General features: G+C 33.3%; 8 protein-coding genes across 8 annotated transcripts; 7 read left to right on the top strand and 1 right to left on the bottom strand.

Moving 5' to 3' along the window:
* Positions 1 to 500: 500 nt before the first annotated feature.
* On the top strand, positions 501 to 4,812 carry BX664DRAFT_355767 (uncharacterized protein; the record flags this gene model as incomplete). Its single annotated transcript, XM_051547843.1, has 8 exons — positions 501 to 1,445; positions 1,514 to 2,004; positions 2,080 to 2,261; positions 2,323 to 2,543; positions 2,612 to 3,804; positions 3,880 to 3,996; positions 4,071 to 4,132; positions 4,216 to 4,812. Exons 1-8 carry the CDS (start codon positions 793 to 795, stop codon positions 4,810 to 4,812), a joined length of 3,516 nt encoding a protein of 1,171 aa, XP_051402634.1. The 5' UTR covers positions 501 to 792.
* A 131-nt stretch (positions 4,813 to 4,943) lies between these two features.
* On the bottom strand, positions 4,944 to 7,103 carry BX664DRAFT_382855 (uncharacterized protein; the record flags this gene model as incomplete). The annotated part of the gene is made up of 2 exons (XM_051549088.1): positions 4,944 to 6,833; positions 7,074 to 7,103. 2 exons carry the CDS (start codon positions 7,101 to 7,103, stop codon positions 4,986 to 4,988), a joined length of 1,878 nt encoding a protein of 625 aa, XP_051402635.1. The 3' UTR covers positions 4,944 to 4,985.
* A 311-nt stretch (positions 7,104 to 7,414) lies between these two features.
* On the top strand, positions 7,415 to 8,555 carry BX664DRAFT_291265 (casein kinase II, regulatory subunit). Its single transcript, XM_051541936.1, has 5 exons — positions 7,415 to 7,450; positions 7,519 to 7,582; positions 7,664 to 7,858; positions 7,936 to 8,048; positions 8,114 to 8,555. Coding segments are annotated over exons 2-5 (687 nt in total). The 5' UTR covers positions 7,415 to 7,450; positions 7,519 to 7,581; the 3' UTR covers positions 8,492 to 8,555.
* Positions 8,556 to 9,694: 1,139 nt separating this feature from the next.
* Positions 9,695 to 10,406, top strand: BX664DRAFT_257039 (uncharacterized protein; the record flags this gene model as incomplete). Its single annotated transcript, XM_051540487.1, has 2 exons — positions 9,695 to 9,789; positions 9,866 to 10,406. Coding segments are annotated over 2 exons (636 nt in total), but the record flags the coding sequence as incomplete, so codon positions are not given.
* A 1,799-nt stretch (positions 10,407 to 12,205) lies between these two features.
* Positions 12,206 to 13,473, top strand: BX664DRAFT_323918 (glycoside hydrolase superfamily). The gene is made up of 2 exons (XM_051543730.1): positions 12,206 to 12,488; positions 12,603 to 13,473. Exons 1-2 carry the CDS (start codon positions 12,376 to 12,378, stop codon positions 13,378 to 13,380), a joined length of 891 nt encoding a protein of 296 aa, XP_051402638.1. The 5' UTR covers positions 12,206 to 12,375; the 3' UTR covers positions 13,381 to 13,473.
* Positions 13,474 to 13,540: 67 nt separating this feature from the next.
* Positions 13,541 to 14,249, top strand: BX664DRAFT_323919 (uncharacterized protein). Its single transcript, XM_051543731.1, has one exon. The coding sequence runs from the start codon at positions 13,620 to 13,622 to the stop codon at positions 14,109 to 14,111; it is 492 nt and encodes a 163-aa protein (XP_051402639.1). The 5' UTR covers positions 13,541 to 13,619; the 3' UTR covers positions 14,112 to 14,249.
* Positions 14,250 to 14,296: 47 nt separating this feature from the next.
* Positions 14,297 to 15,940, top strand: BX664DRAFT_323922 (tubby C-terminal-like domain-containing protein). Its single transcript, XM_051543732.1, has 6 exons — positions 14,297 to 14,573; positions 14,646 to 15,018; positions 15,099 to 15,197; positions 15,262 to 15,349; positions 15,419 to 15,502; positions 15,592 to 15,940. The coding sequence occupies exons 1-6, from the start codon at positions 14,350 to 14,352 to the stop codon at positions 15,723 to 15,725; spliced, it is 1,002 nt and encodes a 333-aa protein (XP_051402640.1). The 5' UTR covers positions 14,297 to 14,349; the 3' UTR covers positions 15,726 to 15,940.
* A 507-nt stretch (positions 15,941 to 16,447) lies between these two features.
* BX664DRAFT_355773 (uncharacterized protein) lies at positions 16,448 to 17,712 on the top strand. The gene is made up of 2 exons (XM_051547844.1): positions 16,448 to 17,486; positions 17,554 to 17,712. Exons 1-2 carry the CDS (start codon positions 16,527 to 16,529, stop codon positions 17,638 to 17,640), a joined length of 1,047 nt encoding a protein of 348 aa, XP_051402641.1. The 5' UTR covers positions 16,448 to 16,526; the 3' UTR covers positions 17,641 to 17,712.
* The last annotated feature ends 670 nt before the right edge of the window (positions 17,713 to 18,382 follow it).

Genomic DNA, 18,382 nt, shown 5'->3' on the forward strand with positions numbered 1-18,382 from the left:
TATCTTATAGTATCGTCAAAGGATAAATTATTATTATTATTATTATTATTATATTATGTATCCATTCAAAAAAAAAAAAGAAAATTATTTACTATCTTCTTAATCCTTTTGAATCGATTTTTTTTTTTTTTTTTTTTTGCAGGGGCGACGCCAAATCATGCGTTGTACCCCACGCTCACTATACAGTATAACAAACTAGGCGGGGTACGATAAAAAGAGAAATATTGTTACACTCAAAGAAAGTTGAACGATAATGATTTATACTTGTTATCATGGAATAATAGGAAGATAAAGTAGATAAAAGTTAATATTATTTTGTTATTATTTAAACTATTGAATATTTTTAATTTTTCAAAGTATGAAAAAGATGGAGAAAAAGCATGTGACTGCCGAACCTAAATCTCTTGTTGAACCCACAATAAGCGGAATATTAATTCATTGAATTTCAGCATTCTCTTGTTGGGACCTTTTTTTTTCACTTTTTCTTTTTCTTCTTTCTCCTTCTTCGTTCTTCTTTTTTTACTTCTTGATACCATATATTCTCTTTTTGTATTTTTCATTTTTTTTTTTTGTGTGCGTGTGGCGTTGTGAATGAACTATTTTTTTTCTTCTCTTTGTTAACTTCTTGACTGACATTTTATAAAAATTACAAACGCTCTGTTATTTGAATTACAAGTTCAACGACAACATTATTATTGTTTTGCATATATCTCTTGTTTATTCTTATGATCAACTTGAGTTGTGCCTGACTTGACCTAGAAACGATAACAGAAAAATACAAAATTATCTACTATGAAGAAAAAAGGATCCAAGATGAACAATAACGAGTCTCCAGTTGTCACTTCAACCAACACAACCAATAAACCACCACCGCTACCACCTTCTACTTCTGTTGATATTCTTCCTAGACCTTCAAACAAAAAGAAGAAAAAGAAGAAAAACAAACAAAAGTCTCGTCAACTCAATAATAGTCCCTTGGCCGTTTTAGAAAATGCTCAACAACAAATGGGTGCTGCTGTAGCTGCCGCTGCTGTGGCCGATTTTCACCATAATGGAGCTGAATGGTTTTCTTCCTCTCAAACTTTACAACAACAACAACATTATCAACATCAACCACCACCACCACCTCCTCCTCCTCCATCTTTACCTCCACCACCTCGACAATTACCTTCATCTGGTTTAAATTCTCATCATCAACACTCATCTCATGTACTCAATAACAAACAGCGCAACAAATCAATCAACAAGAAAAAAGATAACGATAAGGATGAATTTTGGTCTAGTATGAGCAATACTGAAGAACGACAAAAGATTCGCGAATTTTGGCTACAACTAGGTGAAGATGAACGAAGATCATTGGTTAAAGTCGAAAAAGAGGCTGTCCTACGGAAAATGAAGGAACAACAGAAACATAGTTGTAATTGCTCCGTTTGTGGGAAAAAAAGGTAAAACTTATGAACAATCTAAAAAAGAATAAGAGTAATAATCCAATATCATCTTTTTTTTTTTGTAGAACTGCTATTGAAGATGAACTAGAAGTACTCTATGATGCTTATTATGAAGAACTCGAACAATATGCCAATCATCAACAACATACTCAACTCTATGGTCGTCGTTCTTTACATACATATCCAACACCTGAAGCATTACAAGAAGGTCATTTTGAAGGTTATCTGGATGAAAATATTGATGAAGAGGAAGACGATAACAATCATATCAGAAATGGTGATCAAAACGATAATGATCATGAAGACGATGATGATGAGGATGAGGATGACGACGACGACGATGATGAAGAAGAAGATGATGATGATGACATTTTGGAAGAAGATGAAGACACTTTTGATATCCATTACGAAGATGATCATAGATCAGATATATCGGATGATGATTTTTCAGATGCATACGATGATGATTTGGAAACTTTTACTTCGAATGGTTTGACAAGATCTTCCCATGGGACTGGTGATCATTTCAATTTTGGCAATAGTTTAACAGTCAAAGGTAATACAAAGGAATGGATATATATTTGAGATGGAACTATTAATCACTCATTGTTTTTTTCTTCAATCAATCAAGGTGGCATACTGACGGTGGCTGACGATCTTTTGAAAAATGATGGCAAGAAATTTTTGGATATGATGGAACGTTTGGCTGAAAGGCGAATGCAACGTGATATTGAAGCTGAACTTGATCAAGATGAAGATTACTATGATGAAGATGAAGATGAAGAAGATATGTATGACGATGAAAATGAAGAGGTAAAAAGAAATAAATTTATTATAATCTCCATCTCAATTTTTTTTTTTTTTTGTTTAATAGGATACTCGTACCGAAGAGCAACGAATGGAAGAAGGTCGACGTATGTTTCAAATATTTGCGGCTAGAATGTTTGAACAACGGGTACTTGCTGCTTATCGAGAAAAGGTCGCAAAAGAACGTCAACAACGTCTGATTCAAGAATTAGAAGAAGAGGATCGCCAACGTCAAGAACGGGAACTCAAAAAGCAACGTGATAAGGAACGGAAAAAGGACAAGAAACGGTAAGAAATAAATAAAAAAAAATAGGACACTTATTATTATATATGCTTATTTTTCTGTTTTTATATAGATTACTGAAACAACAACAAGAACGTGAACGTCGTGCCAAGGAAGAACAACGGCTCGCGGAAGAAGCCAAGAAACGGGCGGAATTGGAACAAAAACAAGAAGCAGAGCGACAAAAGAAAGAACAAGAACGACAAAGGAAGGAACAAGAGCGACAAAAGAAGGAAGAAGAGCGACGCATCAAAGAAGAAGAAAAACGAAGACGACTCAAGGAAGAAAAAGAACGTGTTGCCGAAAAGGAACGCCAACGCAAGGAAAAGGAAGAACGTGAACATCGGGAAAAAGAATTCTTGAAGGAAAAGGAACGCAAGGAAAAAGAACTCAAGGATGAATTGGCTCGTCGGGATCGTGAACTCAAGGAACAAATAGAACGTCATGAACGACAAAAGGGACGTATTAAATCAGATGCTATAACAAAACCTACAAAGTCAACGTCAACATCAACCTCATCAATTATTCAACCTTCGTTACCAAATTCTCTTTCTTCCAAAATCAATTCACCAAAGGATACGAATAATACCGGATCAAGGGAACAATTACTGATGGATGCTCTAAATCCTCCTACATCTGAACAACAACAACAACATACTATACCACCAACAGCTGTACGAACAAACAACGTTTTTAAATCACCTACACAACATCTTTTTAGTAATGGATTTCCTCCTTTGGACGTGATTCAACCTTCTCATCCTCTTCTTGGATCTTCATTAGACAACAGCACTCCTCCACTTGCACCACCATCAACACAACAACAGCAACATTTATTGAAAACGCCCATTGGTATTTTTCCTTCACCTATGCTTAACGTCAATGGAATACATGACGGAAATATCAACCATGTGCCCTTCCAACTCCCTATGGAATCAAGCTTATCAACTTCCAATCATGGACGATCTTCTATTAACGCCATAAGTCAGCTTACTATTTCCAATTCATCATCATCATCATCCACTCCAGTAGTATCTACACCACCACCATCAACCACATCAACCACACCTGGTATCAGTATTCCTTTACAACATGGTCGAAGATCATCAGCAATGGCAGGACCTGTAGGTAGTCCAGTGACGCATCGATTTGGTGCGGAACAAGGTCATCAAGAATCAACTATTGGACCTCATCGGGCTTCAACAGCAGATCATGGAGCCGATCATTCTTTCTTCTCCAATTTTCTTTTTGGTGAACCTAATCGTGGTAAATAACATTATGAAAGAAAAAATACATTTTGATCTTTCATCACTGATTTCTTTTTTTTTTTTTTTTCTGTAGGATCAAACTTAACAACACCAATGAATGAAGTTGACGCATTGGGATACCAAACAAGACTTGATATGCCTTTGGATCGTCGATTTTCTACCGAATCACCTGTTTTTGGATGGCGAAATGGTAAAAAATAAAAAAAAAAAAAAAAAAAAAAAAAAAAAGGCAAAAGTATCAATGATTGATTTTATTTATGATAGGTTGGAGTGCTACTTCATTATTGTCGGAAAATGTACATGGTAACCTATTTGGTGACTCCTTGGTAAGTTGAAGAAATTATTGAATATCAGGAGACCGACTCACTTTTTTCTTTTCTTTTTTTTTTTTGTAATGAATGATGTATAGACGGATCGTCATACGATTTTATTAGATAGGGCGAAATCAGCATATCAGAAATTGGATGAAATCACACAAACCAAGTTCTTCCTTGGCGGTACAACCCCTTATCATACAATGACCCAGCTACACCGAATGATGAATGATTTGTATTGTGATATGACTGTGGATACTAGGGAATTATATGATGTTTTGGTCCAATCTCCTCAAAGTGGATTTCAATGTATTCAACATCCTCAACATGGTATGGTGGTGAAGTACCATCCATCAACAACATCTACTAATGCTGATGACCCATTACTGTTACGACGATCTAGTACGTTATTACATAATACATTATCACCTTCAACTTCTTCTTTCTCGTCATCACACAACAAATCTACAACAACAACAACAACTACTACTACTACTTCTTCTACTACTACTGCATCTTCTACATCATCTAATGTCAACATTTCTACAAATAGTGCCTTTCCTCCCTCTTTACTTACGATACCATTATCTTCTTCGTCAACACAGCATGTATTACTTCCCTCTCCATTTGCATTCACTCCATCTTCTTTTCCTTCTACCCTTCATCATACAAATGAAAAGGAAGTTGGATGATGTGTTTTTTTTTTATTATTATTCAAATAAAAAAAAAAAAAGTCAAATAATATTTTGTTTTATTTGTCTCATTCCAAATAAATAAATAAAATAAAATCAAAAAAGATGTATTTTATTAAATTGTATATATTTTTGTAAAAAAAAAAAAAATAAATAAACTATATATAAAGAGTTCATGTCACCCATTCCCATTTTCCAAAAGAAGACCGTACAAACATACTGTCACCATCATAAAGAGGATCTTTGGCATGATACCATTCATGTTGTTCGGTTGTTGTAGTGATCATATCGGCGACAGTTGTCCAGGCAAATGAGACCAAATCCATCCTCAACAAGGTCAATCGTGGCAGTTCCAATAACCATCGTCGTAAGAAAAACGGATACAGTTTACCCAATTGTTTTGCGTCATGTACAGTCAAGGATTGTAATTGTCCAAGGGCTAAGATGGATTCAGCGGATCGTTGGGTCAATGGTACAGAATAGAGTAACAATGTATGAAGATGAATCAAATGATGTAATCCGTCCAAATAATCCACTTCTTCCAATGATGATGATGATGATGATGATGGACGTAACCGGAGTTCCAGGATTTGTAAAGGACATGTTGCCGTTTTCAAAAACTGAGAAAGCGTAGATGCCTGAATGGTTGGAAAACAAAGTCGAAGTTCCACCAAGTGGGAGAAGGAGGCGAGTCGTAGCATGGAAGTGTCTGTCATACAAAGATCGCGTTCTGAGCGTGTGAATTGAACATGATACGGGCCGTACACAAAGGAGGTAGATGAGAATAAATGAGATCGTTTACTGCTACTTGATACATGAGGTGGTAATTTACCAGCTTTTTGTTCCAATTCATATCGTTTGTCTGATGGTTGAAGACAATGTTGTTGAGATCTACTACTTGATGATGGTATATTGCCTGATTGTTGAGAATAGGTATTGGATCGAGATAAGGATGAAGATGCTGTTGTTGGTATCATGTTGTTGTTGTTGTTGTTGAAGAGATGAAGAGGAGAACAAGTTGGATGTTTCTTTGATGATGGAGTTGAAATAGGAATGAATTTTGGGTATATTTCCAATTTGGGTGATAAATCCAAACATCGAAGAAGAAGAGGAGGAGGATGAGAAGCCAATGCAGATATCAAATCATCCACATTTCCAGATCGTAATCTTGTAAGTCTAAAATCCGTCAAGTTTTCAAACCATTTGATGATCCGTGCTATGCCAGGTAATGATTGTGGATCAAGACAGGAAAGATGAAGGCATTCCAATGAAGAACCATACAGTTGAAGACACAACAGAGTTAAATTCGAGAGTTCCAAATTGAGCATTTTCAATGAAGACAACTTGCCGGCCAAGTTTCTTATTAAGAGTTGCAGACCAGGTATGGAGATATCGCATGATGAAATATCCAAGTGACGAAGTTGAGGTAATAAGGTGTGCATTGATTTACATATCGTCATACTAAGAGGTTGGTGTTGTAAAGATAAGTCGGTCAAGAAAGGAGTCCACTGGAGAAGTTTTTGTAAGGTAGAATCTGAGAGAGCAAGACTGGCAAGAGGTTGTTTCGAGAGATCCATGGTAGAGGAGGATAAACCATGGCGTGGTCGACATTGATAAAGGTCATCGCGTAACATATCAATCATTTTGGAACGTGTACGTCGATAGTGTCGCGGGTGTCGTGCTAGTGGTTCAGGTACCGATGTAGCTGCATATTTGTTCAGGTGTAACGTGGTGAGATATTGTAGACTTCGAACTAACATCAATACGGCATCGGCATTCAAGAGATGGCATCCACTAATATTGATATTATGTAATTGATATGTTTTAGGTCGAACATTGCTAACTGTTGGTTGATATAAAGGTGTGATAATAGGTAAAGAACGAGAACGGAGAATACTAAGAAGTACAGTGTTGGTAATTCTATCTCCATAAAGTGACAAATCCAAAGGAGCCCAGCATATTGGATTGGTTGATAATAATGAATGAATATATCGGTTAGTTTGTAAAAGTTCAACCTTATCCTTTATATCGTATAGAAAAGATATCACCCGTAGTATGATTTCCGTTGGCAGCCTTTCCATTAACACGTAAAATAAAAATAAAAAAAAGGAAGGGTGTTTTCTATAAGATAGTAAATAAAATAAAATAATATAAAAAAAAGGAGAGTAATAGTGATGTTTAAAGAAAAAGGAAAGAAAAAGAAATAATTCAGAAGAGAAAAAAAAAAAAGAAAAGGAAATATATTTTCACACTCAGTTCACCATTATGTGATAAGCTTGCGACTTACACATTTTAATAATATGAGAATATCTTTTTTTTTTTTTTTTTGATTCATTACACTATGATTATCTTATTGTATAAACAAGATGACATCATGTTTTATATATATATATATATAAAATGGAATATAGAATTCATATCTTATCAAATAAAAGGCCACTTGTATATAGTTAAAAGGTCGTTGTCGGTTTCTGAAAAAACGAGGATTGTCCCTTCCCAATTGGAAAAAAAAATTTTGCCAATTGTGGTTTTCTTCTTTTCTTTCTTTCTTTTTCTATTCATCTTTTTTTTTTTTTTATTTTTATTTCTATTTTTTTTTTTTTTTTTTTTTTATTATTTTGAACTCATTACTTAGTAGGTATGAACAAGTATTAATCATCTCAAAATAAAAAGATAATGAATGATACTAATACTTCTTGTTTATAGTTCGTATACATCACTTTTTTAATTATCAGTCACAACAAAAAAAAACATATTATATAATATACAAGTAAGTTTTTAAAGAAAGAATTTAATTAGATAATTTTTTTTTCTTTTTATTGATTTATTTTTCTTTTTGATCATTGATAAGTGGATGACATGAGTAGTGGATCTGATAGCGATTACGCCAAATACTGGATTGATTGGTTTTTGAACACCAAAGGCAACGAATATTTTTGTGAAGTGGATGAAGAATATATATTGGATCGATTCAATTTGACTGGACTCAACACAGAAGTACAACATTATTATTTGGAGGCTTTGGATATGATTACAGATAATTTGGGTAATAATCATAATAATAATAATCATATGAAATAAACAAAAAAAAAAAAAAAGAGTTAATATATATATTATGAATAGATGAAGATAGTTTGGATGAAAAAGTAAGAGAACAAGTAGAAAAAGCAGCACGTCATTTATATGGATTGATTCATGCACGATTCGTTATCACTACAAGAGGTTTAGCTAAGATGGTAAAATATATAGATAGATAGATAGATGAATGATATTCATTTTTATTCTTTTTTTTTTTTTCTAGTTGGATAAATACAAGAAAGCTGAATTTGGTCGTTGTCCTAGAGTACTTTGTAATTTACAACCTTTATTACCAGTTGGATTATCAGATGTTCCTATGACGAAAACTGTTAAGCTCTATTGTCCTCGTTGTGAAGATATCTATAATCCTAAATCATCAAGACATGCTTCCATTGATGGTGCTTACTTCGGTACTTCTGTTCCTCATATGTTATTCCAAGTGCATCCTTCATATTTACCAACCAAATCTTATGAACGATATGTCCCTCGTATCTTTGGTTTCAAGGTTCATGAAATTGCTGAACAACATAGGTGGCAAGATCAAGCTCGTGAACAATTCGAATCAAAACTCAAGGAAGATCAACAAAATGAAAAAAAATGAAATAGTAGAATAAAAAATATTTATTGTTTTATATATTATATATTATAAATGTATGTGTTGTCAGAGATTTGTTTGAATTTGTTTTTCTTTTCCTTGTGTATAAAATGGGCGTGTGTGGGTTTACGCAAGAGGTCCTTTTTTTTTTCGTTTTGGCAGGTCCATTTTGGACTCAGCGACTTTTTCGAATTTGCTTTGTTTCTTCCATTTTTTTTTCTTTTTTTCAATACTTATTTTTCCTTCCATATCACCTTTTTTTTTTTTTTTAATTTACCTATCTTTATATATATTTACCGTATTTTGCTGCACCATTTCCTCATTCTTTTGTCACTATTGTAAATTTGTTGTTATTTTTAGTTCTTGTACACTTTATTCATTTTTTATAAAAAAAGACTTGCCATGGGAAACTCGGCATCTACCGAGCAGCAACAGCAAACAAAACCAACATCAACTACTTCAACTGATCGACCATATAACTCTCCTTCTTACTCTTCTTCTTCTACAGATCATCAATCTCGATCTTCGGATAGTAAACAACAACAGCAAAAACCAACTACTCAAACTCCTTTTCAATTCTCCATAACTGAACCTACTACCACAACAACAGCAGCTCCAACTACTTTTCAACCAATGACAAATCCAAATACAACTACAACTGGTTGGACAACTTCTTCTTCTTCTTCTACTCCTATTGATACAACTTCTGCACCAAAACCAGTACCAGGTAGATCAGGTTGGGTTTCAAGTACAGGTGCATCTAGTCCTTGGTATGGTGGAGGTTCCTTATCTTCTTCTGCATCTTCATCTCATTATCAACAACAACAACAGCAACTGCAACAACAACAACAACGATCTCATCGACAATCCATAAGCGGTCCGTATTATCGTGCTCGTGGTATGAGTATTAATCAACAACAAGAACCTAATGAAGAAGATTTATTATCTTCCTCTTATTCCTCTCAACAACCCACTCCCAAACAAACAAATCTTCAGCAACCATCACCATCCGTTTCTACTTCACAACAACCACCAAGATTACAAATGCAACAATTACAATTGAATTCTACATCTCCTTCTTCACCTATATCTTCCAATAAATTGGGCACCTCTCCAAAAGAAAAACAAGACACTACAACAGGTAAAGATATATATAAATAATAGTGAAATAACATTACTAAATGTGTAATTTTTTTTTTCTTAATAGGCGTACCAACAATCATTACTTGGTCTCAAGGTGGAAACAATGTATATGTAACAGGAACATTCAATGGTTGGAAACATAAAATCAAATTGATTCAAAGGTAAAGAAAGAAAAAAGAAAAAGAGAAAGGATGGTTTTAAAAAAGTCATATTTTTTTTTATTCTTTTGGATAATAGTACGCATGATTTCAGTACAGTGTTAGATCTACCTCTTGGGACCCATCGATTAAAATTCATAGTGGATGATGAATGGAAATGTTCAAATGATATGGAAACAGCGACAGATCCTGATGGCAATCTTGTCAACTATTTACAAGTGATAGATGAAAATGATATGGAAGAAGATATGATGGATGGTGGATTAGCAACGCCTACGGAAGAATATACATCCATGATTCCCAAAGAACTTTTATTATTATCGGAAGCAATGCAAGAAGACAATGACGTGATGGATTCTCAACAAAAACGAGCCATCTTGGAATGGGAACGAAAATTACCTCAACCCCCCACTTTACCTCCTCATCTGGAAAAAGTCATGTTGAATGCTCAAGCTGTTAGTGATGAAGATAATTCTGTATTACCGGTACCCAATCATGTCACCCTCAACCATTTATATGCTTGCTCTATTAAGGATCATGTCATGGCTTTAGCTACCACTACTCGCTACAGGAAAAAGGTATCTTCAAAAAAAAAAAAAAATGGGGTGTCATGGATTTGAGTTTCTGATTTTTTTTTTTTTTTTTTTTTAGTATGTGACCACAATGTATTATAGACCCGTACAATGAAACCATTCATAGTTTAGTATTGATCAAAAATGATGGTGATGTAGATTCTTTTTTTTTTTTTGGTTTGTTTTTTTGGAAATAAAGATTTGATCTTCATGATGTCATTTTTTTTAAAAAAAAATCTTTATTATATTAACCTATACAAACAATGATATCATAAAGTATGAATTCGAAGTCGTAGTTTCTATCAACTGTCATGATAGGTGATGATGGTATAGATGGATGATAATAGGAGATGATGAATGATAGATGATGTTGGGATGATAGGATGATAACATGATAGTATGATAGGATAGAAGTGAGGTGACAATAATAAACGATAGTAAAACCTGGGTTTTATTAAATAATAAATAAGAATGTAAAGTAAATAATATAGATACTAACTAAAGGACTAATTATCGGTAAAATGATTTCCATGATATACATATATATATATATATATATATATAGAGAGAGAGAGAGAGAGAAGCCACCCAAAGCAGAGTAAGAGAGTTATCAATGATATTACTTTTCCTAACTTGCCATTCTTCTACAATAGAAACCTGTTGTAGATCCATCCATTGTATCCCTATCCAATTGTTCCTATTATATTCCTGTCGTAATGTTAGATAATATTATATTACTTTGCGAAGGAATCCAATGATGGTAATTTTATTGGATGATGATCATTATTGGACGAGAGATGGTGACATTGACACTTCATTTTGATCTAGTCTATGAATTGATGTAAATTAAGCCAAATGAAAGAGAATGATCACATCCATGATCAGTATGGTGCGGTAATGATTAGTTTTCAGCGACGTACAAATGTATAACGAGCTACATGTCATGTTACAGTACAATACAAAGACATTGAGTCGAATTTTTGATGAATATGGTAAACCAAAAAGAGAAATCAGTGAAATTACCGAAAGGAAAAAAAAAATTAAAAGGGGCAAAAGTGATAGAATTGAAAAACTACAGCACCACAGTTGCGTATCTTTTTTTTTTTTTTTTGAGATAATCTCTGACAAGGTTATCAACGTCAATATCATTAAGCCACCACACATACATCACAAATCCAACGATCATGGAAATAGTATCTCTCGTTTTATCTCTACGACTTCTCTATTTTTTTTTTTTTCACTTGTTCAATCTCCTTTCTCTTTTTTTCTTTTTTTCTTTTTTTCTTTTTTTTTTACCTGAGCTTAAAAGGAAGGAGCTCGAGCCAAGACGGATAAATAAAAAGGATCGCCCGTTCAATGAAATAACAATGAGGCTAGTAGACAATAGATTACCTTTTGATTTTTCTAAGGTCTGTATTGAATTTGATTCGTCATCATTTTGTTTCTTTTTTTTTTTTTTTAGTAGTGGATCTAAAAAAAAAATGCAACAATAAGAACAACAAATGTTGGATTTGTGTTGCGTGGTCTAAAGAACAATCATAGAATAGAAAGAGTGGATGAGTTGGTTTCTGTAAAAAAAAAAAAAAAAAAAGATCAAACATTGTCTGTCCAATCATACGATAGACGGATATAGAAGATAAACAGAGCAAATGATAGATGAGTCCTTAGCAATCATCAAGTCAACGCTGACTGGATAGGTATGACATTAGAGCTTTTATTTGTTATGATGTTATGATCAAGTAGATCCGCTGCAAATTAGATTGACACTTATCGAATCAATCTAATGCCTTAAAAGGTACAGTGACTATTTTAAAAGACCGCTTTGATGAAGGGTACCTGTTTTTTTTTTTTTTTTTGATGCCTAAAAAATTTCTCACACAACAATATAAAAGAGAAAGAGTTTTTTTTTTTACATTTTTGTTTTTCTTCTTTAACTTTATTTCCTTTATTATTATTGTTATTTTTTGCTGCAGGTTCAGCCCATTATATTCTTTTATATATTCATCTATTCATTAATATGCATTTCTCAACTTTGATTACCACTGCCGTTGTTACTATGGCTTGTACTACAGGTTTAGTCCAAGCTGCTCCTATTCAAGCTAGAGGGCAAAATGCTTTATATGGTATTACGTACGTATCAAAAGAAACAATAACATGATTTTCACAGATGATTCAAAAAACAAACTAACTAACAAACCATTTCCTTATATATATAAATTATACTCATTTAAAAAAAATCAATAGTTACACAGCCAAGAACTCAGATGGATCATGTCAAACCACTGATGAAGTGTTGCAATATGTCAAAGACTTTAGTAATAATGGTATCAAGCATATCCGTACCTATTCTCAAGAATGTGACCAACTTGGCAATATTTTGAATGCTATTTCTTCTGTGGACAGTTCAATGAAGGTGACTGCAGCCGTATGGCTTGATGGATCATCTGGTGATGATGAAGAAATCAACAACTTGTTATCTGCTTTGAAAGCCAATAGCAAGAATATCAAGTTGATCGATGGTATTACTGTAGGTAATGAAGTGATTTTCTCTGGTTCACTATCAAGCAGTGCTTTGGTATCCAAGATCAAGCAAGTCAAAAGCGCTACTTCATCCTACAATATCCCTGTGGGTACCGTGGATACACCTAACACTTTCCCTAGTGATGTGATTGCTGCAAGCGATGTGATTGGTGTTAATATTCATCCTTACTTTGGTGGAGTGGATATCTCTCAAGCTGGTTCCAATATGAAACAACAATTGAATACTTTCAAATCCAAGGCTCAAGGTAAATCTGTCTTTGTTGCTGAAACTGGTTGGCCTTCTGCTGGTAATACAAATGGAGCTTCTGTACCTAGTGTTAGTAATGTCCAAAGTTATGTCAATCAATTACGATCCATGTCAGATATCGAATATTATTACTTTGAAGCTTTAGATTCTAACTGGAAACCTGCTGGTAACGATGGAGTCGAGACCCACTTTGGTTTGTACAACAGTAACGGAAAATCAAAGGTTTCTTTTTAAATAAAGTTCTGCTTTTCAAATTTTCATGATGATTTTTGTTGCAAGTGTAACATCAATGTCTTCTAAAAATAATCTTTCAAGATGTATTTTTTTTTTTAATGTGGAGAAATCTATTTCATCTTTTTTTTTTTGATTTATTCATTCTCTTCTTTATTCTTTCCTTTTTTTTATTTTTATTTTTATACCATTCATCCATCCATTCATTCATTTTATTTCATTCCTTTTTATATCAAATAAAAATGTTGACTCGACTCACTACGTTCATCTTCTTGATGATGATCTGTTTTTTACAAGTCATCCAATGTCAAGTAGGACCCACCATTTATACTCCAGCTAATAATGATACTGTTAATCCAGGTTCAACAATACCCATCACATTTGGTTATCAAAACCTTGGTACAGGTGCAGTAGCTGTTAATATTTCTTTATGGCAAGATTCTGCTGCCACTCAAAAGATTCAAGACGTCACAACCAATTATCAACTTCCTCCCAATAACTCATCTGGTACTCATGTTGATTTTACAACTAATGCTACATACAACTGGAACGTCCCTCATGGTATGAACTTTTCTTTTTATCTCACTGTGACTGAAATTACTGAAGCTGAACTGGGTAACTATACTTTACAATCTTTCCCCATAATGTTACATCCTTCTGCTGCTTGGGCTGTTCTGCCTAATTTGATTCTTGTTTTATCCTTGGCCTTGGCTGTTCTAACTTATCAAGTATAGATCAACATCATCAACACACACAAAGTTTTATAATGTATCTTATAATAAAATAAAGTAGCTCTTCTGATCTATTGTGCTAATCCCCCCCACAATCGGAAATTGAATCCATACTTTCTTTTCTTCTTTTTTTTTTTTTTTAAGTGAACATTCAATACCTCTTTTCTCTTTCTTTTTTTTTTTTTTTTTTTTTTTTTTTTACTTTTTTTTATTATTTTTTATTTAATTCTCTTTATTTCATATGAATACTGCCAATTCAAATAACTATCCGCAATTAACATCAGCGACATTCACTTCTCAACCAAGTACTGGTGATTCTGACGATGAAGACTATGCAAACAACACAGACGCAACCGTGGTGCCACAAGACTCTACTATTCGAGTGTCCCGTCCTGTTGTTCCTATTGATTTTGTTCTCCCTCGTCCCATTTTATCACAAAAAGAATTAAATGATCTTGCTTTTAGGTAAGAATAATATGTATTCATCAATTATCATACTAACCCACTCTTTATGATCCTTTTGGGAAAAAAAAATAGACCAGCTGCACTGAATACAAGGGTGACTTGTCGTATATGTCGATTTCGTGATGGCCTTGATAAGCTATACCCTCAATACAAATTATATATTGAACATCTTGCCACCGGGGAAATTCATCATGTCATGACCGCCAAGAAACAAAGGAAAAGTCAAACAAGTTATTACACCATTGTCGGTACCCTTCACCTAGTTGATCCAAACCAACCAGGAGCGTTTTTGACAGAAGAGATTGTTTTGGGAAAGGTGCGATCCAACTTTTTGGGGACTTCATTTGTATTGTATTCTCATGGTATTCATCCTGATAAGAAGAAAGATCAAACTGGCAAAATGGGTGAATTACCTATACGGGAAGAACTAGGCGCCGTATTATATGTAAGTAAATTTTTATCATCATGAATAGAAAGATGATACATGGTTTTTGCTTTTATCCATTCATCTTTTTTTTTTTATAGGATCCAAACATTCTTGGATTCAAAGGACCTCGGAAAATGACAATTTTGATGCATACTTTGACTAGAGATGGAAAACGACCAGAGTTCCGACCGGAATCCGTAAGTTCATCTATAAAAAAAAAAGGATATTACTTGTGTTTATTGACTCTACTTGTTTTTTTAGGAATCAGATACTTTATTGGCCAAATATCGTGATGGTCATGCAAAAGATTTATTAGTTTTACATAACAAAAGTCCTCAATGGAATGAAGGTGAATAGCTGTTGATTTCATAGATATTTTGTTATTGATATCTATCTTTCTCTCTTTATTGATTGATAGAAACACAATCTTTTGTTTTGAACTTTAGTGGACGGGTGACCCAAGCATCAGTGAAAAACTTTCAAGTTGTACATGACAATGATTGTAAGTTTTTGATAATATTATTTATATGTATGCGGAAAATATATATAAAAAAGAAAAGGGAAATCTGATATCTTTCTCTTACGTTTTAGTGGACTACATTGTTATGCAATTTGGTCGCGTGGAACGGGATTATTTTACATTGGATTACAAGTATCCTATTTGTCTATTACAGGCCTTTGCCATTGCCCTTACTTCTTTTGATGCCAAGTTAGCGTGCGAATAGTAAGAGTAGGTTTAGTTTAGATATATTCCAAGGAAGGAGAAGGTGATCGGTGCTTTGTTTGTTCTTATCAATGTCCCTCTTTTTCTTTTACGACTCCTTCTTGCCACTCCTCTCTCTCTACCCCTCTTACTTTCTTTTTCCCCCCTTTAGTTTATATCTGATATATTTTTTTGATAATGATTCAATAAAGAAAAAAAATAGAAGTATTTGGAACATTTTTGGTGATGCGGAAGATACACAAGTTTTGATAGTGAAACATTGATGCTGAGGGTCCTCTTCTCGGGTTTACTGTTTTTGTCTTTTGGATTGTTATTTTTTTTTTTAAAAAAAAAAAAAAGTTTAGAGCTCAGTACTTTAGGGGTAACCATGAAAACCAAGGAGAAAAACTAAAGGACACGATGCATATCTTTTTTTTTTTTTTTGATGACAAAGTGATGATGACAATTTAAAGAGAAAAGCGTGAACTATGATTATCTCTTCATGATAATTCCATGCGTTTTAACTTCTGGACAGGAGAAAGATGAGAGAGGAGACATGATGGATTGAGAAGAAAAGAGGATAACGTTGGAATAGACAAAAGTAAAACAACAAAACCAACAAAGCAAAAGAAAAAGGAGGGAAAAGAGGGGTTTTAGCATTAACGTTTCAAGAAAAAAAAAAAACAATCATCCATCATTCTATAAAATATATAGACCATGAATTATCTTGTCTCTCTTTTTTTTCCCTCTTTTTTTCCCTTTTCTTTTTTCTTTTTCTTTATCTCTTTTTTTTTGCATCTTTGTTTATTATTTCAATATAAAGATGGAAAATACTAACAATGCATTGACACCAGCATTACAAGGAAATCGAGCTCAACGAAGAGCAATTCAACGTGAACAAAAAAAATCAGCCAAAAAAGCAGCCAAGCGAGCAATGAAATTAGGTTTACCTGTCAATGAAGTTCCTACCACCACTGCCACAATAACTAAATCAAGATCAACAAAACCAACTAATACGCCCACTATTTTAATAAAGGAGGTCACTGTCAATGATGCAGTCCAACAACAACAACAACAACAACAACAACAACAACAACAACAACAACAACAACAACAACAACAACAACAAGGCTCAATTGAATCATCATCATCATCATCATCATCATTGGATGTGGAAACGCCAATCAAAGTACCAATAGTGACACCAGTGAAAATACAGCCATCTCTCCATGATGCCATGCATGAAGATCTTACTATTGTTGCTATGGACAGGACAATAGATATAGAGTTAAAGGAAGAAGTGTATTCTATTGAAGATGAAAATACTACTCAACATGTGAATATTGAAACTGATGATACCATTGACAATTCTAGTTGTTCTATTCTATCAAATAAAGTGGTAGTAAAGGATGATGAAAAGATGAATGAAACAGCAAACGTGACTCTGGGTAGTACAGAAACTCTAGCGCCATTGTTGTGTCCAGAAATGGTGACACCAACTTCATTGCAACTAGGCGGTGATCTAAATCATGGAATATCATCTGAAAAGAAGGAGGAAGAAACAGTAGAAACCAAGAGTGTCTCCACTACTACCACCACATTGAGACGATCTTCCTTCTTTTTATCATCTAATCATAGTTCTATTGATATTGACAAAATGGTGAATAGTAATAATGAAAATAGTACTTCTACTTTACATTCTTTATCTGATACAGTCTTGGCAAAAAAGAAAAAAACCTCTCAAAAATTACAAAAATTATTTACAAGTTTAAAGAAGATCAAGGTAAAAAAAAAATTTTTTTTTTATGACCACATGGATAATTAAATATTTCTTTTTTTACCCGTTTTAGCCTACAAGAAAAGAAATACCCATAAAGAACAAAAAATCATGGCAATTCTGGAAAAAAGAGAATAATGTGATGATGGTTAATTCTTAATAACTAATGATGATAATAAAAAATAAGAAAATATCTTTACTATTGATCAAGACCTTTCTTTTTTTCTTTTTTTCTTATTTTTTTTCTTTTTTCTTTTTTCTTTTTTCTTTTTTTTTTTTTTTTTTGCCTGTGCCCCAAAGTTTTAGTGATACACAATCTCTGCGGGAAATATCATTGGTCAATCATTAATAGGCTTATTTGATTTTGTGTCTATCAGAATATTCATCATCTTCATTAAAGATAGTAAAATACATTAATCATTCTTTTTTTTGTCTTTCTTCTTTCTTTTATTTTATTATACACATCTATATAGGTAAGTTATTATTGTTATTTGTTTATAACATTATGCAGAAAACAGAAACTTGACTAATGAAAAGAAAGTAACCCCTCTGACTAAATATACTATTTTTTTTTTATTAAGCCTTCATCCTACTTTTTTTTTTCTCTCTCTTGCCTGACGACTGGTATAGACTCTACATTCATTTATATATTTACACTCACTTTATTTTTACTATAACCTCCTTGATTTTCCCTTTACAAGCTTACCATCTCACTTCTCCCCCTTGATTTCCTTCTTTTCCATCCTTGGCAAATTCATATTCCGCCTGACTCCTTTTTCCTTTTTCTTCAACGCGCACAATTTTTCCTTTCTCTTTCTTTTTTTCTTTTTTTTTTTCTTTTCTTCTTTAATATTATTCTATTTTTTTTTTCTTTCTCTTTTTGAATAATTTAATGACTATTC

This window comes from Halteromyces radiatus (genome assembly GCF_025201355.1).
Source record: "Halteromyces radiatus strain CBS 162.75 chromosome Unknown BX664scaffold_2, whole genome shotgun sequence".
In the NCBI taxonomy this organism is placed as follows: Eukaryota; Fungi; Mucoromycota; class Mucoromycetes; order Mucorales; family Cunninghamellaceae; genus Halteromyces; species Halteromyces radiatus.

Bases quoted from the DNA above. Each gene is read 5' to 3' on its own strand.
- BX664DRAFT_355773 (XM_051547844.1), top strand. From the start codon at position 16,527: ATGGAAAATACTAACAATGCATTGACACCAGCATTACAAGGAAATCGA. The intron at 17,487-17,553 runs GTAAAAAAAAAA...TACCCGTTTTAG, and splicing joins CAAGTTTAAAGAAGATCAAG to CCTACAAGAAAAGAAATACC.
- BX664DRAFT_323918 (XM_051543730.1), top strand. From the start codon at position 12,376: ATGCATTTCTCAACTTTGATTACCACTGCCGTTGTTACTATGGCTTGT. The intron at 12,489-12,602 runs GTACGTATCAAA...AAAAATCAATAG, and splicing joins AATGCTTTATATGGTATTAC to TTACACAGCCAAGAACTCAG.
- BX664DRAFT_291265 (XM_051541936.1), top strand. The intron at 7,859-7,935 runs GTAATAATCATA...TATTATGAATAG, and splicing joins TATGATTACAGATAATTTGG to ATGAAGATAGTTTGGATGAA. The intron at 8,049-8,113 runs GTAAAATATATA...TTTTTTTTCTAG, and splicing joins CAAGAGGTTTAGCTAAGATG to TTGGATAAATACAAGAAAGC.
- BX664DRAFT_323919 (XM_051543731.1), top strand. From the start codon at position 13,620: ATGTTGACTCGACTCACTACGTTCATCTTCTTGATGATGATCTGTTTT.
- BX664DRAFT_323922 (XM_051543732.1), top strand. From the start codon at position 14,350: ATGAATACTGCCAATTCAAATAACTATCCGCAATTAACATCAGCGACA. The intron at 15,350-15,418 runs GTGAATAGCTGT...ATTGATTGATAG, and splicing joins AAGTCCTCAATGGAATGAAG to AAACACAATCTTTTGTTTTG. The intron at 15,503-15,591 runs GTAAGTTTTTGA...CTTACGTTTTAG, and splicing joins AGTTGTACATGACAATGATT to TGGACTACATTGTTATGCAA.